Raw genomic sequence first — 27,736 nt, forward strand, 5'->3', positions numbered from 1 at the left:
AAATAAGACGGCGCTGCGGTTGTTTAATGACAGATTCATCTGCTTTTAGGCATCATCATCGTCGCCACCACCACCACCACCACCACCATCATCATCATCAATATCACCATCGCTGCTGGATGCCATCAACACCTACACGGTCCCTGCATTCCTGTCAGCGCACTGGACGGCAGAGGCTTACCTTTGGCGCAGAGGTGCGGGATGCGAGGAGAACGGTGCGCGGATGATGACAGCGCCGCCACCAACACCTGCTCGGTGGTTTCTGCGCGGGGATATCGCGGTTTAGGTCGTTATCCCTGCAGTCCAAATGAGGCGGGACGGGCGGGGTGCCGCGTTAGAACCCCCCTCTCTCCCTCCCTCCCTCTCAGATCCCGAGCCAGGGGGGCAGCTTTGGGCTGGGAGTCACGTATTGAGACGGTATCCCTCTGAAAAAAGCCGCGGCGCTGCAGAGGCACTTTGGCCCTCTCCGTACAGAGGTGTGCGCATAAACTCCACCGGCACCTCCCCGCACTCTGTCCGCACAGGAGGCGGCTGCTGCGGGCTTCAGGCGTGCAGCTCATACAGGCACTGCATCCTTATTCGCCCTCTCTGCATCGCAATGCGCTGCAGTCAGTCCCGACGTGCAGTGCCCACCAGCACATGAACACACACACACGCACGCACGCACGCACGCAAACACACACGCAAACACACACACACACACACACACACACACACACACACACACACACACACACACACACACACACACACACACACACACACACACACACATAAATGTGGGCAGAGCATGTAACCGCTGTCAGCCCCAGAAGAAGAAGAAGAAGAAAAACGTAGCCTACCGGAGGATGGCGTAATGTTCCTGGGGGGCGCGGAGGGATTTATTCAGAGTTTTGTCACGCCTGAGATGTAGTTTTTTCCCTCGTTGATAACGTGCATATAGACACACGCACACACACGCGCTGCATATTAATGTGGGAAAATGTCAGAGTGGGAGGTGACTCGAGACTTGTCCCTGAGTGAGAGAGAGAGAGAGAGAGAGAGAGAGAGAGAGAGAGAGAGAGAGAGAGAGAGAGAGAGAGAGAGAGCGAGAGAGAGAGAGAGAGCTGAATGTAGTCAACCTGTAGAACAATGATACTACATAGGCTACACCTAACTTATAGGCCTTCTTTACTTCTCTAGGCTTCTACATTTCAGATGTAAACAGTGTATTATTTCTATCTTAACATTAGCAGAGTGCCATTTTACATACAAAACATATGGTCGATACGAGGCATTGTTAGAGATTGAACAACTCAGAGTGGTTCAAAAGATCCACATCGACCAACTACAACAATAAGATGTTGCTTCTGCATTGTTGCTTCTGCATTGATGCATCAATCAGTTATAAGTATGCAATAATGTAATATTGAGATATATCACTCTTGCATATTGATTACAGACAATGCTTTACTGAGGTAACATTTTGAATGCAGGAGTTTGATCTGAGTATTTTTACTTTGTAGTGTCGCTGCTTTTACTTTGAAGGATGAGAGTAGGCTTACCTCTTCCACCACTGATGGCGCCCACTCTTTCCCCAGTAGACCTGCGCAGGTGAACGAGACCTCCTGTTAGCCTTACACTCGTTTATGCCGGATTAAGGCCCATATATTCTGCACTATTCACCATGGTGAAAAGAGGCTCCTGCATAGACACAGTAAAGTGACGTTAAACGTGGGGGGAAGTATACATTCATTCCCGTGTTTGCAACTTCACTCTTCCCACTGTCGCAGGCTGTATTCAGGTGTTGTCTGGGACACGGCGCCCCCCGGTGGCCGGCCGGCAGAGGTGCAACGGTACTCCAAAAGTCATTGACACAGCAAGAGGAGATGGAGTTCAAATGGTGAAGATGAAGAGCAGTGAAGAGCTGCTTTGAAGTGGACGAGGTAGTTGGGGCGAGCGCTGTGGTGCAGGGAGGTTAGCAGCTGCGCTAACGTTATCCAATCTCAATAGAAGTTACTTTTCTATGGCTCAAATACCACAGCCCAATTTAGCTGAACTGGCTTACAGCTGCAGTGAACATGTTTTCACCACAAGGGGACAGAAAGACAGCAGAGCAAAATAATAGCAATGAGCTAACTAGCTAGACAAACTTGGTGTGGCTAATAATGTGTTAGCAAATGACTGGCTGACATTATTTAGCGTCATTCCTTTTGAGGTTTCTGTTCGGGCACCCGTTGAACACATATGTCCAGTATTCACTTACCTCTGGTTTGGTAAGAGAAAAGACTCCCAAACTAAATGTTCCACTTTCTTCACCAGTAATTGGTCATTTTTAGCTCTCTGCTTTGTGGCGCGTGACAGATCGGTACAGTTAGCTCGAGCTCCTGTCTTGGAGGCGGCATGCCTACGTGCTTCAGTGACATCAGCAGTATTAATAGCTACTACTAATACCGTCCCTCTCGGTTATTTGATGCCGTGTTAATATTTAATGCACCTTGAAAGTCACAATGAAATAACTAAACATACCTCATAGATAAATTCATGCATACATACGTAAACAAACTGCTTTTGGTGAGTAATTCCCACTGGTTTAAAGACTGCATTACTTCATATACATTCACCACCAATCTGCTGAATGTCCATGCTAAGCAGCCTAAAGAAATGATACAGCGAATACTGTGATTCTGTCTTTTATTATCACTCCAATTTGATATGTCAGGATGGTCTGAGGCGCTGCGTTCAGGTCGCAGTCTCCCCTGGAGGTCCTTATCACACTTCTGACAGTATTTTTAGACGTATCACTGTTCCAGAATGAGAAGGCTACTCTGTGTAGCGGTGAGAATTTCTTATCTGTTACTACGATATATTCCCACAGGTGTTTCTATATGCTACCCATATTTAGACTAGGTTTGTGGCCTTCCAGTGTTTGATCAACATCTCCTTCACTCTCATGTTGGACCTGTTCAGGCGTGATAACTTACACCTTTATTATTCTTAACAACTCATGTCATTTGATGATTTTACAGCTCCACCTACCTTCAACCAGAGCAGAGTTATAATCAGCCAGAATAAGAGAAAACATCTGTTTGTGTGTGCCAGGCCCTTAAAGCATATTCATTTCCTACTCGTACCCATAACATTTCTATAATAATAACAATAAACTGTTATTTTTCTTGGTTTTATTGCAACAACAATAGTGCCAAAAATTGCACCGTTTGCCCATTTAGAATGACATCAGATAAAAATGTGAGAAATATAAAAAACATCAAAGCAATCAATTTTGATACAATAATGCTTAAACCTGAGGAGAAAATACTCTTCCACACCAGAGCCTCTCAAGAAAATACAAATAAAAGAAAACAACCCCTCAGGTATGGTACATTTTCTCTTCTTTCACCTGACGGCCTGTTACAGTATATTAGCAAAGGTCGGAGGACTAGTTATTTCTGCACAAGGACCAGCCAGCAGGAGGTTACAGGTTTTAAAGTCACTCTAGGCAGAATAAAGAAAGTGATAGGGTTACCAGACTTTAAAGCACTTAAAAACAGTAGTAACATTTGAAATCATTTTTACTTCCATATCACCACATAGACGGTGGGAAAAAAAGGTCAATGGCATTCTTTATTACTTAAAGAAAAGAGAAAATAATAGTGAATACAAACAACCAATGTAACAACGCCCAGGTTTGTTAATGGATTTTATAGTTTCATAGAGTTCAGTGTTGGTTAGCATGTCATAGGTCATGTCATACTGTGGTCTGACATCTGTCTGAAGGATATTTGATGTTTAAACTATATGCTGCAGAATGTACATTTGATTGATAATAATAATTAGATATTAAAACATGGTCTGCGGTACCACCTACTGTACTATCAAGACAGGAAAGTTATCGGACAATATGCTTTACTTCATTTCCAACAACTTCATCTTTTTGTACACCCAGACACATTGTTATTACAGATAATTAAAATAAAAAGATCCCTTTGTCTGAGTTCAAACTGTGGAACACAAATGAACAGACTATATGTGGACACGTTTCTCACAGCTGCATTCCAATAAGAGAGCAACAGGATCGCCGTTTGTTTTACCGGTTATAGAAATGGCAGTATTTCAAATTGAGTGCTCATGAAATGATTCCTGGTATTAATTTATTCCAACTTTTAAAGTTTTAACCTGATTCTGGAAGTATTCAAGGAGCTGATTTTCTGCACTACTCTAAAATGTGAGACAAAAACACAAAATGTAATCTCATTTTAAAACGGCTAATATTAGAAAACATAGGTTTCTCTGAGGAAATGTCACATTTGTTTTTTGTTTTCCCCCGAAGGGATGACTTTTCCAGTTTGGAAAGAAAACCCCTCCTGTGTAAATCTGGAACTAGGACATGATCACAGTGAACACCGATAAAAGTCACATTTATATTCATATAAAAAACACAGCTCTCATCTTTACTAATTCCTTCTACAAAGAAGTGTATGCCACCAATTCACAACGAGGCAGACGATGTGCATCTCAAAGCACTAAAAGACGGCACCAAACGGACGAGTGCACAACAAAGCGGATCACTTACACCACTAGTACTTGTATTAAACTCTCACGCCCGTGGAGACATTCGGTGCGGGTACATTCACATTGGGGAACAGCAGCTGTGCCTTTGCAGAGCACGCTGACGTACATGATTGTGTGCTTGCTGGAGGGGCGAGAGCGATTGGTCCCTAATGAACTTATCTTCAGGATTTTAAGAAAGTGAAATCATACCACAACGTTGCTGAAATGTTTCTGTGAGTAGACGCATTCACACAGAACCAGAGGAGTACACTTAACATTCATCGTGGGCCTTTATCACTTAGCAGGACCGGGTGTTTTCTAACTGACGGGCGGGTATGAAGCAGACGCACTGCTGCACACAGGAGGAAGCAGAACGGCACAGCAGCTGCTGCACTGACATGAGGGGGCGTTGGCAGCAGCACGAGGACCAGGAGGAGGCAAAGCAATACGACACCATTTTCAACACAGAGAGGCAATAAGTACAAAAATCAAACTCTGGTCCAGCTGTGGTAGATCGATCATTCGCCCGTCATGTCACAGACATACTGCAAGTCGTTTGTTGCGTGTCACATATTTTTTTTATATTTGTAATCTTTCTGAATCACATGTTTTGTGAAAAACGTAAAAGGTAAGATAGGAAAGCTTCAGAGTGAGTGCAACAGTTAACCGGCTTGTAAAAGTCATTGGCTGCCAGAACATCAATAGTAAGGCGAGGCCTACATGCCAGAAGAACACACGCCACCTCACAGGAAACAGTTCATCACAGCAACCACGATGATGCTATGAAGCAGTTGTGGCAACAGAAATCCAAAAGCTTCAAGATATTGAAAAGGAGAAGTCTGGGGATTTTCTACATTTCTCTTTCTGTCAACAATTCCCATTAGAAGACCAAAACCAACAACTGATTCTACTAAAACGTATTTCCTATGCATCTAAAGCCTCATATATCTTTGTGTATTAATCCACAGCTGGAAATAGTCCAACAATTTCACTATTTACTCCTGTTTGAGTAACGTTTACTAAAAACTACAGCGCCCAGCTGTTTTAGGACTTTACTGAGCGTTTTTTTGTTTTGTTTTTTGCAACGTCATCAGTAGGAAGCAATGGGCTCGGGGCTGAGTATTGAGATGAAATACCACACTGGTGGCTTTTGTTGACAACAAGAAAAATATGGAACAACTCCAGCCTCGGTTATAATCTGGAACCACGAGAACTCTGCACTTACATATTAAGAAAGAAAAAAAAACATTCAAAAAAGATGTTTTGCTTTATTGTTGTAAAAGGTTTGCTGTAATTTCAAGACTTGCAAAAAGACACCCAGACCAGTAGTTCTGTGATCCGTCTTTGATGAAAAGCTATTTAAAGCAAAAGAAAAGAAAAAGTAAGACATACGGTGGTGGTATCCTTGGTCCGACATCTTCACCTGTACACCTGCCATTAGGATCAGTGCCTCAATAACCAGTAACCATGAACTACAAGACACTTACTAACCGATACTGCGGCAGTTAAAACAGTTTCCGTTCAAAGCTTGAAGTTGCTGTTTGAAACTCCAATCATACTGTGGATCTGCTGCAGTACTAAACAGACATCCCATAATCCTCCACTGAACATAAATCCCAGGCTTAGGGAAAGTAAGTAATCTGCTTTTTGAACCTTGCTAGCCCGACGCTTCACCAAGAGCAACGTATAGCTTCTGCTGCATTGTATCAAATCACCAGTGAGCACACTATGATTGTAGTCATTAGGAACCCTCAGGGACTCACTTTGTCATGCGACTGTGTCCATAACATAGAACCCAATGAATATTCATGAGCTGTCCCATCCCCTGATGCTAATCTGTCTGTTTAGCATATTTATCTCCCAATCACCTCATTAACCTTTGGCGTGATGGCTTTTAACCAGTCAACACCTGTGCAGTACCGCCAATTCAGCACCAGTCATGGGGGGGTCGCTGGATCCAGCACTGCGGCGGGGGCCCATTAAGTATTCAGTTAATTGTGATATTTTTAAACTGAACAGAAAAATACTCTGTTTCAGTAAAAACAAATCCAACTTTTCATGTTGTTCAGATTTTGTAAACCTGGATATGTAAAATATACAAATATATAATCTAACAACCCGATTGTTACATGAACACGAGGACACTAGTGTAAACCCACTCAGACTGCTTCCACAGGTCCTCTGCTATTAACTTGACGGGTGTTAATACTGTTGCAATCAAATATTTTGTCAATTCAGAATGAACTGCAGTTTGTTTTTACTTTGGTCTGTTCCGGTTGATCAGCTTCATTACATTTACTCTAATTCAATGCTGTACACAATAAACCATATAATAAATCTCAAAGGGTAAATAGGTTTTTATAGATATGTACGTGTAATGAACACATACATCACCTAGAGCAGTTTAAATCTAAGGTCTCGCAGCCATCAGGTGGGGTGCCACACAAAAAATGAATAGCCGGGAACAAGGCGGAGCTGTCACACAAGAGGAGCTGAATATGAATATGTGAAGTCATATGAATATGACTCTCAGACCTCACTCCAGAGTGTGTGAAAGGACACAACGGAGCTTGTTCACAGGGTTTAAAATGTTTCCGTTAGCTCAGAACCGAACAGAGGTGCTCATGTATTTTTGGCAAGTCAACAGCTGGCGAAAGGTGTGTGTGTGTGTGTGTGTGTGTGTGTGTGTGTGTGTGTGTGTGTGTGTGTGTGTGTGTGTGTGTGTGTGTGTGTGTGTGTGTGTGTGTGTGTGTGTGTGTGTGTGTCACATATGTACATGGGAGCAGAGAGCCATCCCATACATTTTAGGGGTGCTGAACCATTCCTGCACATGGTATGTTCAGCATAATGTACATTTCAACAGCATTCATTCCATCAGTAGTACCAAGTTACTTTTTAAAGCTACAGCTGGTGAAATTAAACGCTTCCTGTGCTGATATTTCACATTAAAAGCCTACTAGGAAAAAAGAGGAATTCTGCCCTATCACTCACTGGGAAGCTTTTAATTTGAAACCTCTGTGCAGGAAGTTTAATTGACGGTAGCTTTAAACTGAACAGTAGCTCTACTGTGGAATTGTAATGATAGAGGCAGTGCTGTGAAAATGCACGGCATCCTGAACGATCTAAAATCCTTATTTGCTCTCTACCTTTCAGTTCTTGGCTCATTTCTTACAAGCGTGAAAATAAATCACTATTATTTCTGACCAGAAGACGATTAGGCGCTTACTTTAGTCACGTCCTTAGCCTGCTGCTCATTTAACAGTCGCTGTTGTCTTAGTGAGGGAACGAACGAGTGACCCGAAGGTAGGGCTGTACCCAACTTTTTCTTTTTGTTACATTCAAACGTTTTAGAATAAAGCTTCAATTGCTTGTCCTCATATTTTATGACATCATCACCTTAAAAAAAGAGAAGAAAAGTATTTTTATTATAAAGTTATTGTGGTGGTATAAATGTAATTTATGGTGCTGTTAGATTGCTGCTAGGCCGCCCCAATAACACTGTGCAGAAAGAGAGCAAACCTTTTTCTGACGGCAGCGAAAATGTTCTTGAAAGGCTAAACACCAACAAATATGGACTGAAGCAGAAGATTTATGTGGTGAAATTTGGAAATGATGACATCTATATTTTTTCAATAAACTTTACAACGCTCTGAGTTATTGGAAATGTTTGGATGGCACGAGTCAGAAACAATCACACGCAGCCACCACTGGCATCTAATTATACAAATAGCATATATATAAAATAGTATTAGCAGAGCCTAATCTTTACAACTGTGCAGACATACCGGGTTTAAACAGAATCGATAGTCGTGCAAAAAGCATTTGAATGTTGACTTAGATTCAAATGTGAACGGTATGTGTGAAGCTTCCAACTATTCGGTGCAGCCCTACATGAAGGCGAAGCGCCACGTAGAAAAAAATACTAAAATAAACAAGACACAGATTTATGTGCCACCCCAAAGTGAATACAGCTTGCAGCCTGGCCGCCCCTTTCCAAATGTGTTTGGCTACACCACTGTATTTTAGAGAACGTGGAGTAGATGATAACTTTCTTCTTCTGAACAATGCGTTACAGATTAGATCCTTCACATGCACTACAGCCTTCTCCGGTGCAAACCTTTAATTCGCTGCCATGGTCATTGATCTGTATCAAAAAGGTGAATATGGGAGAAAATGTAAACATGATAACTTTGGATTTTTCTTGTGGAGCGAATGTGCAACACTGCCACTGGTTTTGTGTCAGTGCTTCGGCAGTCAAAGGTAACCCTAACCCTAACACACAGCTAGAAGTCATCTCTAAGCAGTAGGCAGTGAAGGAGTTTACAGCGCAGTGACCGCAGTGAACAACGCCACTGTAGACGCTGGAAACGAGAAGAAGAAAAAGAGCACATTTTAACAGTGACACCCTGTTAAGAATCTCTAGTATCAGTAGCTTCACTGGTTGTGGAGTTGTTGCTCCTTGAAGGCAGAGCTATAGATATACAGAGTAAGGCAAACTTGGTTTCAGGTCAATCCTTCAGAGCCATATTCACACCAAATGGTCCAAGGCCATTACATCCTCTCATTCGAAAAACATAGTGTAATTGCCAAGGAGCTTTTAGTGCCAACATCGAGCGCACAGTTCCCCAAGCTATGTATGTCTATGGCTCTGCTCCACGGCAGCGAGATAGAGCGCGTCTTCCTGGAACAAAACGGTCTCGAGCAGCTTCAGCGAGTCGGGCTGCAATTTAGAGAAAGGCTTGTTATGGTAGGGATGTGGACTGAAACGGGACGGGTACCGTCAGAGCAGGCAACACAGGGCCAGAGGGACGAGTGCCGCCAACAGGAAGTAGGTGACTCTGTAGAGGTGGAGTGGAGAGAAGGTCACCATGGCGATGGACAAGGGGAGGGGGAGGCAGGACGTCAGAGGCAGGAGTTTACTGAAAGAGACGGGTTAGGGTTAGGGTGGTGCTGCAGCACAACTCCCCTCAACTCTGACAGGATAACAAATGGAATAGGGACCGTGTGTGTGTGTGTGTGTGTGTGTGTGTGTGTGTGTGTGTGTGTGTGTGTGTGTGTGTGTGTGTGTGTGTGTGTGTGTGTGTGTGTGTGTGTGTGTGTGTGTGTGTGTGTCAAAGTGCTCTTACCTGTTGCCGAGTATTACAGTGTTGCAGTTAATAAGCAGGATGTACACAATGATGAGAGGCACGCTGCATGGCCAACAAGGGTCAGGATCCAGCTGGGTGGAATACCTGCAGAGGGTCACAATGATGTATAACAGCATACATTTTCCATAAAACGTTACAGGACAAATAGTAATAACACTGTAAAGCCGGGAAGGTCTCCGGTTTCTGTTACGATCATTAAAAAGCAAAAACAGCACATGTAGACATTCAGAATACTTTCAGTAGCTAGCATAGCATTGAAGTGCTAACATTAGTAAATGATGTGCCAACGTACTCTACTAATGTTAGATCCACAGGTTTTTACATAGAAACGTTCATCTCCTTCCAAGCTCTCTGAGCAACAGTATCACTATCACGTTTAACTATGACGAGCTGAAAGAAAATCTGAAACTATTGCATGAGAGTCTGTGGAGCAGAGCCAGAGTGTCAGGCCCTGGTCGGAGCTGGCTGATGCTACGCTATGATTGGCCAGTCTGCGTTAGAGGGGCTGGACTTAGCAAAGGGTCAATTACAAATCCGTCTGCGACATCAGCACCAGGGACAGCGCCATGGATTTGTCAATACAAAGCACAATTAGGCTACCCAGTTTTCAGAGCCGTGGATTCTAACCACTTCAAAACATTGCTCTGATGCCCACAGAGGACAAAAATGTCCATGTCAAAAAAACTGCCATGAAGTTATATATTAATATTATTTTCAACTCTCAATGAGTTAAAGCTTTTAACCAACTTCAGTCCTGATCATAACTACCAAATATGCATTCATTTTAACAATCTTGACCCATTAAATGCCAGTTTGTTACATAATGCAAAATAATTCATTATTTTCTGTATAATTAATGGTAGGATGATGATTGTGGTTTTAATGGGGACATGTTTGTCCTTAAAGCTTTGTTTGAACTCGTGCTTGTCATCGTAGCGCGAGCCTCCACGGATGGTGCACGAGCTCTGAACATGTACGGAGGCTGATTGCATGGAAGTCTATGAGAAAATGACTACAATGTTTACTGAGGGAATAAATCAAAAGAGAAGTAAACATGAGTTTATGGTCTCAATCTCTAGTTTCAAGACTTCTTCAATACAGCATGATGTTCATTTAGTAAATGATGGTTTATTTAGAGTCAAATAGACCATAAAGCAGAGTACGCTTTAGGGCGGAGCTACCTTGTGATTGGCATCTCTATGTCACTCCTCCGCCATCCAAATAAGGTCACTTCCGTTCATTGGTTGCAAAACAAAAAGAAAAAAAATATGGCGACGCCAAAACGCCAAACTTGCAGCTTCAAAATGGCAGTCCACGAACCAATGGGTGATGTCACGACGACTACGTCCGTTTCTTATATACACACAATGGGTGTAACTGGGCAAAAGCCATAAATCAACCTCCACAATGCCGAGGAAGGATTGTAACTCATCTCATATTCATGAACTGTATTTCCTTTGTACAAGCCCAGTAAAGAAACGACTCAATTGTCACATGCATTAGAAAGAAACAAAGGTTTAACATCCTGTAAACAATTTGATTTGGCTGCAAAAAAAGAAAACTTACTCAAATGAAGACTTTTAACACCTCCGGTTTCTAAAGCATTTAAAAATGAAAGGCCTTCGTTGTATAATCCCCAGACATGTAAACAGTGCTTTTATCAGTGAACCGTTTGTGACAGTGAGTTACAAAATGTCAGAGGTGCATGACCAAGCGTCGGCTGGGATTACGTCATTTTCTGGCGCTCACGACAGAGAGTATAAACTAAAACCAAAATTGAATTAAAGACTAATTATAGGATTGGAGGTTCACACCCTTCCATAATATATGCCATATGTATTAACACAGCCAAAATGATAAAAATCATTTTAAATTAAAATCAAAAGCCAAAAATGTCCAGAGTGAGGCACAGATGCAACACACTTCCTAATAAACACAGCCGTGGGTGTCTTGCTCAATGACACCCTCGTGCTCTCCTTCCATTTTCATACTGTACCTCAGGTTGCGGCTCCAGTGAAGGAGTGACGGTGCAATGAGCATGACGGGTAGCGTGAAGAGGGCCGATAGGCAGAGGTGGAGCTGCAAGTCGTCCCTCACCTCCTGCAGAGCGCACTCAGACAGCAAGGGGGCGCCATTGCATTCTTTAGACTTGCTCAGGGATTCTGCATCGACTGTGCCATTCTCAGCTTCTCTGTGCTTCCGGGGAGCCTGGAAAGATGGCGGAAAAACTTGATTTACTGTAAAAAAAAAAAAAAAAACTTGAAAAGAAATTTGAAAAGAATCAAATTGTAATATTGTAACAGATTCTGAAACCCTGGTTCTGCATTCAAATCACAAACATCCCCAATACCATCAAACTGACCCCCTGTTGCTGGCTGATGAGATTGGAGCAATACAGTTCAACGTGGACATCTTACCAGATTCAACATGTGACTCAAGGATCTTTCTGTCATCTGGAGCCTCAGTAACTGAAAATAAAAATAAAGATGGATGTATGTCGAGAGGGGGATAAACAGTCTCTCTGGTTTGATTTTTGATGCTCCTCCGTTAAAGACTGGGGAGGGCTTCATCTGTATGTCCATGTGCTAAGACTCACCCTGTAAAGGTGGAGCAGAAAGGCAGCAAAGATCGCCAGCGCCCCACAGAACACCCCTCCCATAACAGTCAGACTCAGAGCGACGAGGAGCTGGGTCCAGAGTCGCAGGGTGCCACAGTCTCTAGAGACAGATGGTCTGCATAGAAAAGGAGGTTTACAGTTAAAACATATTGTATGAGACACTTAAGAATGGATGTGTTGATAGATATAGATATATATTTATATTTATATTCAGCCTGAAGACAACCCTGTTAAAGATTCAAATCCCATACCTCCATGTTTAAATGTCCACCCCTACCTGTGGAGTGGAGCTATTATTAGCGAGATCAGTCGCATGATGAGACGGAGCAGGGTACTGCCCCAGTACGCCACGGCTGCCCCCAAGATGTACAGTAGAGGGGACAGCAGGAGGGGCCATTCTTCAACTGATGCCACACCCTCAGGAGGTCCACCATCAGGGTGGGTTAGGGGGAGGGCATCCATAGCAGGGAGGTAAAGAAATGTCCAGACCTCTTGAAACCAGCTGCATCTGAGGGGAGGAAGGAAGAGTCAAATGTATTTGAGAATATTCAGGTATCTTAATAAAACATTTGATATTGTGTTCTTTTTGTCTAAAGGTCCAGATTGATTGCTCTCATTAACTTCAACATCAATCTTACAAAGCCTACCCAAGTAAGATGTGCAGAATATACACGGGCAGATTGACTTTATGAGGCTGCAGGCCCTTGGCCACCACCTGGCTCATGTCTGCAGCTCGCCTCGACTTCAGGATGGTGGACAGCTGCCCGCCACAGGCCTGGAGCAGGGTCACAGCTGTGTACACCGGCACCATGGGACCACAGAACCTCAGTATCTGTCCAATAAGAGAGAGCAGATCAGAAGAACAATACACGTAGGACTGTTTTCATTTAAGCAAAAACAAAAAAAAAGCCAAGAAATGTGTACCTGTCCCAGCACCCTGGGTAATGAAGTCCTCACTGACACCTGAGGTTAGAGTCACAAGGTAAACGCATATTTTAATTTACGTCATACTTTAAACTCCTTTTTGATGATAAAAACCATGTTTGTCATGATGAATTGTCAACAGGTTGTGGCTCTGAGGAGCAGTACCTTATATTGGCAGTTGGGGGCAGTGTGGAGCTGAAGGAGGACACCTGAGGCGTTGTCTGGACGACTTGTGTGGAGCATCCCTGAGATCTCAGTCACTGACGGCACACTGGCAGACAGATCACATCAAGTCAAGACAGAAAGCGTGAATATGACACGTAACGCTGCCAGAACAAGAAAGAACAGACAGTGACATAACTGACCTGGCTGTGGTTAAAGAGTCCTCTCGAAACCACGGCACATGTATTCTGTACACGTTGGACAGTCTTTCTGCAGACAGACATGCGACGGTCATTGTTACATTTCAACATGTGCACATGTGTCTTCTGTGGAAGCCAAAACATCTCTGATCTCAATAGTTTTCTCTCCTGTGTCTAGGACTTGTCACAGGGGAAACAAAGGTTTGCCAGGATCATCTTTCTGAGTTTTCTAAGTATTTTATTTCATCTGTGAAAACAGGTTGAAAAAAAAAACGTTTTGGCAGGTGAAACAACATTTTCTTCTTCAGGTAATATTTTGTGTCTGTTGTCATACTCATCTCAACCACAAGAGGCTGATTGAGCACCACTACCCCATGCTCTAAATAGCACTAAAAGCATTCATGTTTTCCAACAGGTGAGTCTTTCTAACACACTAAGATATATATGGAAATGTAAACTCACCTGGTAGAAATAAATAATGCTTTTGGTGCTATTTAGAACATAGGGTAGTGGTGTCAAAATGAGTATTGCAACAAACAACATTTTCCATTTCCAATTTGTTTTTCACATTTCAAAACCTTTGTTTTTATCTGTGAAAACAGGTCAAAGTCCTGCAAAACGGCGTTTGTCCTTGTTTATAAGCACAGGACAGAAAACTATTTAGAGCAGACGTAGAAAACAGAACACCAGAATTTGTTTTTCTCACTTGCCTTTGAGGGCTTCCGTAGCCTGCTTATGTATCACATGACAATCTTACCTTTATTTACTTTACACTGGCTTGCAACACTAATTCTGAAAGCCTGATAGACCTGAAGACACAGACGTGTTCACAGTTTAGCTACACAGTAGGGACAGAGATACTGAGTCGAGCCAGTGCCTAATGAAAAAATGAAAGCTACCTGGTCAAAGTGTTGCAGCTTGATGGTGTGAAGAAGTCCAGAGGAGTTGACCGAAACATCGCTGACAGTCAAACCTGGAAAAGGAACGGTCACTGAAAAGGAACGTGTCTTTAACAGAATCCACATCAACAGTAACACTACTCACCGGAGGACAGAACATGTGGCACTGGGACAGACAGAGTGTGAGATTCTTGTCTCTGCCACTCGCATTCCACTGTGAACTGTGGACAAAACAAAAATTAGTGATAATTCAAGGTCAGGGTTTTCCTCGTCTGTTTTTTGAGCCACTTCTGCTGGGTCGTCTCAGGCTTTTATACTCCACGAGAAACTCTTTCAACTTTCAACACTACATTCTGATTCCTCTGGTGGCTTTAGTTTTGTACTTGGATTCATGGTTTCCTCTTGTGCCATCATCTGGTCAAAACAGGGGATTACTTTAGTTTAAGACCAACAACATGGAAAACTAATTCCAATCAACCTCAGCTGTGCTGTACAAATCAAAAAGATGTTAGCATGCCAACATGCTTAAAGTTACAATCTCAAAGATGTGTGTTGTTCTATGGTGATAAACGGTAATTGCACATGTGTTTTAGGATCTCAGGAAGATTCATCGTCTGTAATCATCGCTCTTTTTTGTTTGTTCAGCAATATTTAACGTCAACATGCAGGGCTAGCAGAGAGCAGAAAAAACTTCACTCAAGTAAGTTGAGGAGCGAGTCTCCTGCATTAGCTCCGCCTACTCTCTCTGGTGGACCAACCACTTGTGTGTGATGGAAACATGTCACCAACTGTGTGTGTTAGCATGCTGTCGTTAGCATTTAGCTCAAAGCCCAGCTGTGCAGAGGTACACCCTCACAGAGCCACTAGCAAGGCAGTTGACTCGTATGTCCTGTTACTGTGTCTTCTCTTCCAGCAGTCCAGCAAGATAGGCCGACAAAGAACAGAGAGAGAAGCATCCCATCTTCAGAGAGAACAGAGTAGTTTTCAATGTACCTGCTTGCCGTTGAGGTTGGAGGCCGAAACAACCAGGTGAGTAACTGAAGACAAGTCACTGAGACTCAGAATCAGGATCTGAGGAGGATCACAGACAGTTATGAGCAACTAACAGCAGCTCAGACTGGACTGCAGGATGTCTCAGAGGAGGATCACCTTGTAGGGGGGCAGTAGCTCAGTTCCCATGGACAGATCCACCGCCTGCACACTGGAGAATTCAAAGAGCACAAATGAAGAGTAATAGAAATACATTCATCATCTACTGTAATACAACAACAAAAGACATACAGCATATTCGGGACTGTGAGAAAAACTAAGATGTGGATAGAGGATACACCGTTATCATATTCTTACCACGAAGAGCCGTTCTTGTGCACGCAGCCGTACACCCAGCCAGTCATCTCCTGTCGAACATCAACAAATCAGAATTGAGCTTTGACAAAAGTATAGATTACTTTGGTTTATGCTTTACTGAATATGTGGCTTTTGTACTTAAATTGCAAACAACAAAATGGTGTTTCATTTTACTTCAATCGTTCATATACAGTACATTCATCTCTATGAATCACTGAACCACGAAAGCCCCAAAATTCTGGTGATGCATTTTCTGATTGTGATCTAAATAGTTTACTCTCATGCGTTAATGACTTAAGAGCAGGCGGAAATGCACTTTACCAGAGTCATCTTCATTTTTGGGGGGAAAACGTTTTTTCCAGCATCATCTATCTATGTTACTTTTTTTCATCTGAGAAAACAGGAGGCAGATGAAAAACTAATTTAAAGAACCGTTCTTCACCTGTTCTTAAATGGACAGTTCACCCCAAAATCTAAAACAGGAACTATTTTCTTTCAACCATAGTTCCTACATGAAACTGCCCACAACATAGTCTGTGGATTTTCTTCAGCAGCCAGGTCATGATTTGTGGAGAGACGTATTGCTGTCGAGGATTTTTATGGATTATTTTGTGACTTTGAGCACCACAAGTAGAATGCCATCTAGTCCCATTATTGTGGAGAAGAGACAGACATCTCTACGGCCGATATCTCCAACACTTGGCTGCTCACACCAAAACAATGGAGATTGACAAATAGCACTCCAAGTAAGAGGAAAGAGATGCATATTTGATTTTTAGGTGAACTGTCCCTTTAAGTCATGGACATGGGAGAAAAACAAACAAACATGGAAAATGGATCACCAGAAAGAGTTTTTATCTCACTTCCATCTCTGGGCTTCTGTACTAAACAAATCAAAGATATGGGTGGCGATTCGGTGGTCTAACACTTGGCTATTGACATGGAGCTTTGTAGGTTTTAGCTCAAACCCAAATGGACGATCTGCACAACGGTGCTGAAAACTCACCAGGTTGTTGCTCCGGCAGTAGAAATGGCTGTAGGCTTTCCTGCGACTCGACAGGGCAAACAGGAAGTACTTGACCCGTCCTTCCTGTGGACAGAGAGCAACACTGAAGACGTGGCAAATAGTTTTCTGTCTGTATCACGGCTTTGTTTTCTTAAGTATGTAAATGACCCATTTAATATGTTGGTACAGAGTCTGGTACCTTTGGTGTGCTGTAATCCAGACGCAGTGTGTTCACTTCACTCCATGCTTCAGGAAAATCTGGGAAAGGGGAAAAGAACAGGACACAGGTATGAGTGGTTCCTTAATAGTGTCACTCAATCAAAACTGCATCCATTCGCTTTAAAGAGTCAGTGAAAACTCCAAATATAATACAGTACAATGAATGTGGAGGTATGGCTTTAAAAGCACATGGACAGGGAGCCCAATGAAAGCTACTCGCACAGTGTCTCTGTTTATTCCAGCCTCTCCTTGGGTAAGTGTTTCTCTCTAACCTAAGATGGAGATGGAGGTGTCTTGAGTTTCTTCCAGCATCCTGACAGGGTGTCTGATGAAGTGATGGTTTAGTACAGCCATTTTCTTCTCTGGGTTTACTGTGAACTAATAACAACACACTGATTAGCTTAGAAACAGATGGCATGTGCTTGCGACGCAAACCTTATCTGAGATGTAATACTTCAGGTCTGTCTGCTATGACCACATCCCTCCATTTTTCTTCACAAAGACGCATTCATTTGAAAATGTGTTTGTTGTGCTGACCTGTCTGGTTTCAGGATCGATGAGGTCAAAGAATGCCCTGACAGTAGCGAGGACCAGCTCTTTGCACCTGGAACACAAAGACGTATACACTGCATATTAATAATCTGCATTATATTTAAATGTAGCTCGAGAAATGCACAGTCTGCCATGTCATGTCATGTCTTTTACCAAACGATGGACAGATGGTCAGTGGACACCCAAGTCCTGGGAACAGCAGTTGCCTTGAGAAAAAACAAGAAGACATTGAAACAAAAAGCAAAGAGCAGTGCAGGGTCAAACACTGAGCTCTTTTGCTTCAAGTAGTTCCAGGAATTACAAACTCTAAAAAACTACTGTTTGAGCTTTTAGGTAAAGCTCCTCATTTCTTAAAAACATTCCAGGGTTCTTGGAAAAGTTCCTACACGTTCCACTAAATAAATTCCCTAAACAATGCTTACCACTAGGGACAACTTATTGGGGTCTCCCGGGGTACAAGGCAGGGATGTCAGGCCAGAGCGGACCTGGTAGTCACGGTAACCGCCCCCGACAGACAGAACTGTGACGTTCCTGAGCTTTTTCGCCTGGTTCACCCACTTCTGTCTCACTGCAGAGTAGAAATCTACATAGAGCACAGAGACAGAAGACAAAAGACGAGGGATCATGGGAGTTATTCCAGTCAGCTTCTTCTCAGCTTATTCAGTCAAATTATCTGCAGAGGTCTCCTCTCCAAAACAAACGGACTCACTAACTAAACCCGATAGAAACACTGACTAAAGCATTTTCAGGTTGAAAATCTGTGTTTCTTTGTCACTGCTCAGCACACACAGGACATCCTGGAGGGGCTGCGATCCGAGCTGCCGCTAACTTCAGCTCAGCTTGTTTTTCTGATAACTTAAGATCCTTCATCCGGTTGAAATATATAGTCAAAAACCACAAAGATCTTAAACGTGTATCGTAAAGATGTGGCTTAAAAATAAATAAAAAGTCACCAGAGCGTCTGGCTTGTTGGGAACATCAGTGATCATGAAAGTACAAAACTAAACAACATACATAACATAGGTCTAGTCGATTTTAGACATTTTAAAGCAGAAGAGTTACCCATTATAACTTTAAGTTAAGTCATCTGAATTCAAAGTTCACGTTACAGCTGTGAGCTTGAAAAGTACAAAGAAGTCTCGGACACATCTCGGAGCACAAAGTGTCGATGTCCCATTTGGGACAGCAGCATGAGAGTTCTCCTTACCCAGCAGGTACGGATCCAGGGCCAGCACCGGAGCCAGGTGGGGGGAGGCCTGGGTGATGATGAGGCTGACCAGATTGGTGTTGAAGCGGGGCAAAGTGAAGAGCGCCCGGGCCACCACTCCTCCCATGGAGTGACCAACAAGCACCACACTCTGAGGCGGAGTCTTCAGGTGCTGGAGAGCAGGACAAATAGAAAACGGATTAGTTCAGTGTGGCTTTGTAGCACAAAGGCAGTAAAACGGTCTGTGCCAAAGCACACTGTGTATAATCCATCACAGAGCAAAAATGTATTTAAAAAAATAAAAAGTTCATGTGTGATGATAATTTGTGCTCATATGTTGCACAAGATAACATATGATCCATCAGGACTGTGGATATGATCATTCTAAAAACAAAACACCAGCTTTGCATTATTTCAGGCACATTAATAATACATTTATTTAACGCATATATTTGTGGGACTGGGTGGGTAAGAGGAGACAGAAACATAATGTTTGACACACATACACAGAGGTTTTTAAATGACAGGCTCGTGTGTGTGTGTGACACACACACACACACACACACACACACACACACACTTTAATAACCTGTGTATGTGTGTCAAACATTATGATTCTGTCTCCTCTTCCCCTCTCACCCACCCAGTCCCACCCTTTCAAAATAAAAGCCCCACAAATCCAAGATTCAATCCAAGAGTATGAATCTAAAATGCAGAACCGAGAGAAGCGATATCTCAATCGAACCTCAACGATACTACCGGTAACATCTGCGCGTGTATATATTGCGACGTCTTCGGGCAGTAGAAGCCACACTGTCAAAATTTTCTAGTTAGAAACTTAGGGTTATATGATTACCAGATAGTAGAGGTACAAAATAAAAAGAATGCGGGTTGATAAATGTATGAATATTTTCTACTGACTGTGCATTTTGATTGCACTCGTTACCATTGGCTATAATTAGCCATTGTTGCCAGGTCAGCTTCTTTACTAAAGCAAGACGTACAAGTCAGAGGGATTAATTATATGCCTTAACCTTTTAACCTCTAAGCCTACTTTGAGGCCTCTGCTCAAAAATGTCATACCCATACTTAAAGGGGCTTATCTTTCTAACTAGAAGGTCTATTTGAATAATTTCAATGGAATAATAACACTAACACTTGTGATAGTTTGTTAATACGTGTACATATCAGTGTGTATGTTACTGGTAAATGCTGAATGAATATAACACACAGCTCAAATTGAAAATGTTCAGGTTCGCCTGGGAAAAAAAGCACTTCTGTCTTTGAAATAATGCAGCAGTAAGCCTAAAACTCTCCACAACCATAGCACAACATGTCAGCAGTCCTTTTTAAAAAAAGAATTGGCTTTGATAAAGTGAAGGAGGCCAAGTTGATAGAGGTTGGAGTACAGAGAGTTCATGCCAGCTCCAAAAGAGTTGCGCAACAGACCAAGCGTCGAAATGATTCGCTGACTATCTATGCATAAATGCATGCATTATCTCTATTTTACTCTCAAAAGAAAGAGAGGGACCGGGCGCATATGTAGCGAAAGGATTAAAGTGGATTTACAGAGTTTTTCCCAATTGGGCATCGTTCGGGATTAACAGGTTAAAGTTTAAATGTAGCAGCTGATGAAATACGATATGTATCCCCCACACTGAAATATTACTCCACCAGCAATACATGAGTCATCTAGAACCCTGTCCGACCTTGTAGAGCCTCAGGATGGCCTTAATGCTCTCATGCAGGAAGTGGGTCTGCCTGAGCAGACTGCCGCCGTAGAGGGCCACCAGCTCCTCGTTGAAGTCCACGGTGAACACGTTGAAGTGGAGACCGCCCTCCATGTTCTCGGCCTTCCTCAAGGCCACCGAGCCCAGGGAGCGAGCTTGGTGAAGAGAAGAAGACATTTTGATGGCGTGGGTTTTCTACAGACAGCATCGAGCACACAATGTTCAGCAACATCTTACACATGTGAGGGTCAAAGCTGGGCCCACTATAATCACCACCACATATGCTCAGCATTGATGCTACTCTGCCAACTGGCATGCCGCACTAATTATTTATATATTATTAGTATTTAAAAATGTATTTATATATAGCTCTTATATGCTAATCATTTTTTTAACTATTGAATTATTGATTAGAGTCATCACGTCTTGAGCTTCTTTGGATCCTCGGGGCGACTGTTGGTGACCTAAAAAGAAAACTCTCTCCTTAATGCTAAAATAAAAAAGCTCATTCAATTTACAGAGTCGGCACCATTTTCCTGTACGGAAGCGCCTTAAAACAACCTGCTCTGATTGGACACTGGTACCTCATGGAGCTGTTGGAACTTGTGAAGTTGAGGAAGCCTGTCGAACACCAGCTGTTAAAAATACACCGGATGGAGGAGTTTTAACGTGAGCCAAAAGCTTGGACCAGCATCACAAACACCACAGTGTAACAGCACGATGGGTTTGTATTCACATGAAGAAAGGCGCGGGTGTTCTCCTCCTACACACAACTGATAGATAGAACGGGGGGGGGGATTTGTATCACAGGATTTGTATCACTTAGAGCTTTACTGAGTTATGAGTATGAGTACAGACCATATAAACAAAAGGGTCCAGGTTTGATTCCTCAAGTATTTACATATGCATTTGAACTGCAACTATAATATAGAATACAGTGTGTTACTGTATGTCTGTGGCACTCAGACCCAAGCAGACATGTTCCTACTGAGGTCATAATGGATCACAAATAAGATGTTTTTTAAAGGCTGTGTCATTTTCTGAAACAGCTGAGCTCTGTAGTTTTTAACAAACGTTACATGAAGAGGAGTCAATTGTGTTTCTACAGGGGCTACCTTCAGCAGAGGATTAACACAAATTTGGTGCTTTAGTGAGTGTTTATGGCAGCAGGACGGTGCATGTGGGATTTACTCAAAATAAACTACAGTGTGGCTCATTGATGTGCTTTTAATAGTTAATACTATGGAGCTCAATGGCGCAGAGGAGGAAGATATATCAGGCTTTTGATACATGCACAGTAATGATGTCACCCGGTGCAACAGTGTGGCTCACTGATGTGGTTTTAACAGACTGTATAGAAGAAGTGGATTGGTTTGTGGACTGAGGTTTTGAAGAACAAAGGTCTGTGTTTTGGCCATCACTATCTTGAATTTTTGCAACCAGTGAACGGAAGTGACCATATTATGACTGTGGAGGAGTGACGTAGAGATAATGTTTACGGCTCTGGCAGCGGTAGCGACCTGTCAATCACAAGGTAGCCCCGCCCTAAATAATACCCTGCTTTATGGTCTGTTTGACTCTAAATGGACAATCATTTACTAAATGAACATCATGCTGTATTGAAGAAGACTTGAAACTAGAGATTGAGATCATAAACTCATGTTTACTGAGGTAATAAATCAAGAGAGAAGTAGTCAGACTCATTTTCTCATAGACTTCTATACAACCAGAGGAGTCGCCCGTTGATGGACACTAGAGAGAATGCAGCTTTAAGAAACTTCCTCATGGTCTTCAATTTTCAGAACCCGAGGTTGCCGCCTGGGTTTTAATAGGTTAATAGTAATATTGTCACCAACCTCATCCTTTAATTGACAAGTACAATTGGAATAATTAAGTATCTAGCTCTGGGTGTACATGTCCTTAAAAATGACACAAGAAGCGGATCACAAAAAAAGAAATGTGTAAATGTGAAGTCCAGCACAGCATACACAAAACTAACTTGATTCCTGTGATATGGTAACGCTCTCACATCCACTGCCTTAAAAAAACTGAAAGCTTGTGTGCAAAACTGTGCAGGACAAAAACAGTCTGCGTGCAGGTAGATCAGGTCAGGTCGAGACTAATCAACAAAAAGCATGAAGCCACGCTCACGTCCTCCAACAACCTCAGCACATCCACTTATTGAATAAAAAACCACCTCCACCCTCTTGTGCCGTTGCTGTCCAAAGCTGAAACGCACAATTACCACTTGCCTTGTTTGTTCCCGTTGCTTAACCCTAAACTATCAGCTTGCACTTACCTTGTTTGTGGCTGCCTGCGTTTCCAGGCAGGAAGAGCACAGGGGCCCCGGTGAGTTTGAGCGAGCGGGTCTCCTGGGCGTACAGACCCTCCCCATAGAGGTAGAGGCCGTACGCTGGGTACAGTCTGGCCACCCGGCGAGGCAGAGCCACACGCTGTGAAGCAAACACCCAACACAGACACCGGGTTAGGGGGTGAAGTCCCACAGTCACATCATTCTTCAGACAGTTCATTAAACCTGTGTGTCACACTTGTAAAGGCATCGCTGTGCACCTCACCTGCAATATTCTGAAAACCTGCGCTTAATTCTGGCTTCATGTGGGATGTAATGAGAAGTTACATTCATGGTATACTTGACCCCTTATATGTACAAGAGGTGTCCGGACTTTCTTACAGTACATCGTTCGGTACATGTGAAGACTACATCTGGGGCTGGGCCATATTGGTTATGGCTGAAACGAGTAGTTTGTTAATCTAGTGGTGGAATAGGAGAAAATGAATGTGCAGCAATTTAGATTATTTACAAATAATTTAAATATTTTTGAAAGCCAAATTGCCAAAAAAAATATTGTTCTCGATGTGAGTGCTTACTGCTTATATCCAGTATCTATCACTGCAAAACGAGTATTTTGAGGTGTTGGGCGTCAACTTGGGGCGTGTGAAAGTATGATGGACATATTAAAAGCAGACCAGACAATATTACAATAACCACAATAACTGATTTCAAACCATGGTTTGGCACACTGATATGTCAGCAACATCAGACTCCAGGAATATTTACTGAATAATTATGGATTTTCTCATCTGCCCTGTGTCTTCATCACAGGCTCTGCTAGCATTGGGGTAGCCCTGATTGAAGAGCCCATGTCCAAGATAGAGATATGTGCTGGTCTTTATATTCACCCTAACAAAACAAAACAAAGCACAGACTCCTGTGTGAAGTAAGGTCGATGCCCATATTGTGCATCGCCCCCAGCTGTGCTCCACTTCTGGTCAGATGAACACATCAGTGAGCATAAAGCAGAGGAGGGCGACCGACATTGCATGACTAATGTAAGCTAATGTTAACTTCAGCTGTCCGTGTCTTTAAAGAAACCTGCTCATCAGCTGAGGGGACTCAAGGATCAGCAGTTGATGTTAGCAGATCATTTGGGCTAATCTTAACCGAGTACTGAACAAACGCACACACCTCCAACCAGACAGGTGTGTGAAGAAGCCATTGAGGAAATACATGCGCTGAGAGGCAACAACAAAACCCTACACCCACCGGTACCAGCTGTCGGCTAACGTTAGCAGGATTCAGGAAATAACTAGTTAGCTTAAAAGACGCTCGACAGGGATGACTGATATTATCTGTTCAGCCTGAAACACTTTCTGTTTGCGGTGTTGAAGTGGACGAGCCATTTAACGTTAGCAAGATGCTGGAGCTTTTTTTTATTTTTTAGCATTTATGCTCAAAAGCGCGCTACAACGTAACGAGCTAGTTTGTGGTTGACGTATGTTATGAGGCGTTAAGAGGAATAATGAGCCCGGCTACTCACCCGGTACTCCGGGTATTCAAACATATAGGTCATGCTGCATCTGTTCTCCTCGAAGCCAGTCAGCAACTCTCGCAGGCCAACCGCCAGAAGCCCCAGAGCAAACCCGTAAAAGGCCACAGTGGCGAGTTTCATGGTTCAACTGTGACTCTGGGTTTTTAGATATCACAGGTGTTCAATCTCCATGTGTTCGTTCTCATTCTGCGACTCCTCGCAATGGTAAGACACCACACGGGATGTCATCCTCACCGGCTCAACCCGCACAACAGGAACCACATAGTACACGAGCGGTAGTGATTGGCACGGTTTTTGGCCAATGGGAGGAGAGCACTTGAGAAAATACACCAATAGGAGAGCAGATAGCGAGTGACACTTTAGGAGCTTGACGTGTTTTCTTCTCTGGTTTTCTTTCATGCTATTTTTCATTTCATTGATTTTGCATTTCATTTTTAAATGCCCTTAACGTATTCTTCGTTAATGTTTCTATGTTTTAGCATACATTTACTTATTTCAATTATTAGAATAGATACAAAATAATTAGGAATTAAAAAAATAACTGTGCACATTTTTCATTTCTCAAATCTTTAATAAAACAATCAAGGGTCTGCCGCAGCTGCATCGAGCTGCCTTAATCATTGCAAAGACGTGTATACACATACCGTACATATATAGCATGTACTTCAGAGTCAGGTTACTGCAACAGGTTGTGTGGGGTAAAAAAAAAAAAAAGACATTATGTTTTTGTGTGGAGACAAATCTTTCAGATTGAATTGTAACACCGTTATACCACACAGCCCTACATAGAGCAATAATAGTTCTTTACTTGGAAATAAAGTACCAGATAATAGTCGGTCTTTACAAAATTAAAAAGCAAGATGAGAGTTTCCAAGAAGGGGTGCAAGGCACACCCATGTGACGTTACATTATAGTTAAAATAAGAAGTTCAAGAAATCACAAACCTGTTGTAGTCTAGTTCTGATCAGTGTTTGGGGGTATAACACTGTTATACTGCACACAGATCTCTGCAGCCTCTATGATATAGATGAGTCGGCTCATGTGTCCTTTCTACAGTGAATAGTGAGTGAATCCAAGTTTGTGCTGGTGCTTTCCTCTGACCTTCCAGTGAGGCGATGCGACACGTTTTCCCTCTTATCTTGAGCTGCTTTTGTTTTACTCGATTTAATGAAAGCAAATACTGAGGGTGGTTTCATGTCTTTGATTCGTTTCCAGTGGCACAACTGCCACAAATCAAAACCACCTTAATCCAAAAGCTTGGAGTGCTCTATCCTCGTAATGGTCCAGTCTGGAGGCACTCCCTTAGTGAACTCCCTTTGGAATCTATCAGAAAAGAAAAAGAAGATCAGCACTAATACTGTAATACACACAGAGCTTAGTTATATTCTATATGCCCGAGTCAATACACTCCTGACAGAAATGATATGCTTACTCATAGTTTGCAGTTAGGAGCCTCTTCGTTTCTGCTTCTCCCTCTCCACCGATGGCCACCTGGAAGACACGGGTTCCCTCCATGGTGTCGTTCGGAAGATGTGCACTTGTCAGATACCAGAAACGCATCAGAATACTGACAAACTTTCTCCCTGGAAAAACAGAACTAATTAGCATAGCACAAAAAACACACATCTATTGCATGTCTGTCCGTTCCGTCCTGCAGGAGGGATCCCTCGTCTGTTGCTCTTCATGAGGTTTCCTTCATTTTTGTCCCCAGTAAAGTTGTTTTATTTATTTTTGGGAAGGGCCATTGGTTCCTACTGAAAAAAAAAGCTTCAGCAATTTACCAAAACATCTGGGCGATATAATATTTAACATAGGTTATTTCAAACAGGAGTAAATAGTGCCTTTGTTGGGGACTATTTTCAGCTGTGGATTAATCCCCATGGTGCTCTGGTGAATATTTACAGCAGCAGGAGGGTGCATTTGGGATTGAGTCAGAATAAACCACAGTGTGTGTATTCCGGGTAATGACGGAACATGTCACCCAGTGCAACAGTGTGGCTCATTGGTGTTTTATTTAATAGTTTTGGACAACAATGGAGCTCTATATTACAGATGAAGACGATATATATCAGGCTCTGATTCACACTATTTCAGTATTTGGCAGTAGGATCAATTCATTGGTTTTGGTCTTTTCATGGGAGGTAAAGACTTCATGCTGACCATCATCATCATAGTAGATCCCCACGTCTCCAGGTGTCGTGTACATGATCTCATCAGCGTCTGCAGACAGAGCTTTCTTGTGGCTCGATGGCAGCGCGTTGCACTTTTCCTCCAGCTTTGCAATCAACTGCAAAGACATGGAAATTAGATAAAGCTCAACTTGAGCAGAGAGATGACACCCGTTATATACAAGAATATTAAAATACCAAAAAGTCTGTTCTTTGATAAATGTAAACATTTTCACTATGTTATGTTTGGTAGCAATACGTTAAAATGCAGATTTTCCAATATGATCAACTGAAATATATCTATCTACAATGTATTGGTATGTTGATATGATTTTTTTTTTTTTAAGTTAGAGAATGAATAATAAGTTTGGACTTGCTTGCTTCCCATACTTACGTCTTTAGCCACGAGCCCCTCCAAAGCTTCATACTGGCACTGAGACAACAGTCTGGAGACATGGGAGAAGGCCTGCAAGAGTTAACAGAACGTCCTCAGCAACAACAGAATTAACGAGGTATTAATTGAGGGTATGAATATAATAAATCACGTTCAATGAATACTATAGCGTTCAGAGAAGTTGTCGCTAGCCCACAACACGTTAACACCATCTATTTTCAGGCTTTTACAGACCTGCTTCGCTCCCTCCGTGAACTCTTCAATGCTGAACTCTCTATCAAAGTAAGCCCGGATCAGAAAGTAGTATATTCGGGTGCGAAACCAGATAAAAGGATTCGGGATGCCGACAACCACCACCTTCTGGTTCTGGTTCTGTCCGCCGCGGTCGGAGCTGTACGGGCGGACCGCTGCTACCACAGCGGCAGGTGATGGAGAAGGTAGCCGCCGTTTACCGGACCGGTGCAGGATTATACTTTCATTTAAACATAGACGAGTAAACCTTAATGTTGATGGAAACCTGTGACAACCTCTCAACATGGGCAGCGCCATATTTCTTCCCCCTCGGAAGCTTCCTGGTCCTTGTGGTTGTAACATCCGGTGAGGAACAAATAACAAATATTAAAAATACAGACAGTAATGCTATAACATTCTGAGAATATTATTCATTTGTGTATCTACTAAACTTGGACATTGTTTTGTAACTAACATACCGTACTGTTGTTTTATACAGCTGACTTTTAATTAGTCATTTTTCGTTTCTACGGGGAACACTAACAATGTGAC

General features: G+C 42.6%; 3 protein-coding genes across 4 annotated transcripts in view; all 3 read right to left on the minus strand.

The window, feature by feature from the left end:
* hecw2a (HECT, C2 and WW domain containing E3 ubiquitin protein ligase 2a) overlaps positions 1-2,319 on the minus strand; it is a 39,318-nt gene extending 36,999 nt beyond the window's left edge. For both annotated transcript variants that reach the window (XM_079169949.1, XM_079169948.1), the window contains exons 1-3: positions 2,246-2,319; positions 1,545-1,585; positions 843-1,015 (exon numbers count right to left, since the gene is read on the minus strand). The gene's annotated coding sequence lies outside the window, so the exon portion shown is untranslated. The remainder of the gene's footprint in view (positions 1-842; positions 1,016-1,544; positions 1,586-2,245) is intronic.
* An 827-nt stretch (positions 2,320-3,146) lies between these two features.
* Positions 3,147-24,578, minus strand: pgap1 (post-GPI attachment to proteins inositol deacylase 1). Its single transcript, XM_079170922.1, has 26 exons — positions 24,380-24,578; positions 22,840-22,993; positions 20,520-20,695; positions 18,811-18,982; positions 18,026-18,186; positions 17,757-17,809; positions 17,589-17,655; positions 17,324-17,429; positions 17,032-17,090; positions 16,833-16,916; positions 15,827-15,876; positions 15,629-15,680; positions 15,473-15,550; positions 14,625-14,700; positions 14,480-14,553; positions 14,338-14,389; positions 13,584-13,650; positions 13,384-13,489; positions 13,219-13,257; positions 12,942-13,126; positions 12,572-12,802; positions 12,274-12,409; positions 12,095-12,145; positions 11,674-11,885; positions 9,657-9,761; positions 3,147-9,449 (listed from the first exon to the last, which is right to left on the minus strand). Exons 1-26 carry the CDS (start codon positions 24,509-24,511, stop codon positions 9,311-9,313), a joined length of 2,817 nt encoding a protein of 938 aa, XP_079027048.1. The 5' UTR covers positions 24,512-24,578; the 3' UTR covers positions 3,147-9,310.
* A 405-nt stretch (positions 24,579-24,983) lies between these two features.
* maip1 (matrix AAA peptidase interacting protein 1) lies at positions 24,984-27,502 on the minus strand (the record flags this gene model as incomplete). The annotated part of the gene is made up of 5 exons (XM_079169878.1): positions 24,984-25,714; positions 25,824-25,974; positions 26,552-26,678; positions 26,954-27,025; positions 27,188-27,502. The coding sequence occupies 5 exons, from the start codon at positions 27,500-27,502 to the stop codon at positions 25,636-25,638; spliced, it is 744 nt and encodes a 247-aa protein (XP_079026004.1). The 3' UTR covers positions 24,984-25,635.
* Between the last annotated feature and the right edge of the window lie 234 nt (positions 27,503-27,736).

The sequence above is a fragment of the Pholis gunnellus genome (assembly GCF_910591455.1).
Source record: "Pholis gunnellus genome assembly, chromosome: 12".
Lineage (NCBI taxonomy): Eukaryota > Metazoa > Chordata > Actinopteri > Perciformes > Pholidae > Pholis > Pholis gunnellus.

Excerpts from the sequence above, each read along its gene's own strand:
- pgap1 (XM_079170922.1), bottom strand. The coding sequence starts at position 24,511 with ATGAAACTCGCCACTGTGGCCTTTTACGGGTTTGCTCTGGGGCTTCTG. Across the intron at positions 14,390-14,479 it reads AGCTGCAACACTTTGACCAG|GTCTATCAGGCTTTCAGAAT; the intron begins GTAGCTTTCATT and ends CTGTGTCTTCAG. Across the intron at positions 13,258-13,383 it reads CCCCCAACTGCCAATATAAG|GTGTCAGTGAGGACTTCATT; the intron begins GTACTGCTCCTC and ends CTCTAACCTCAG.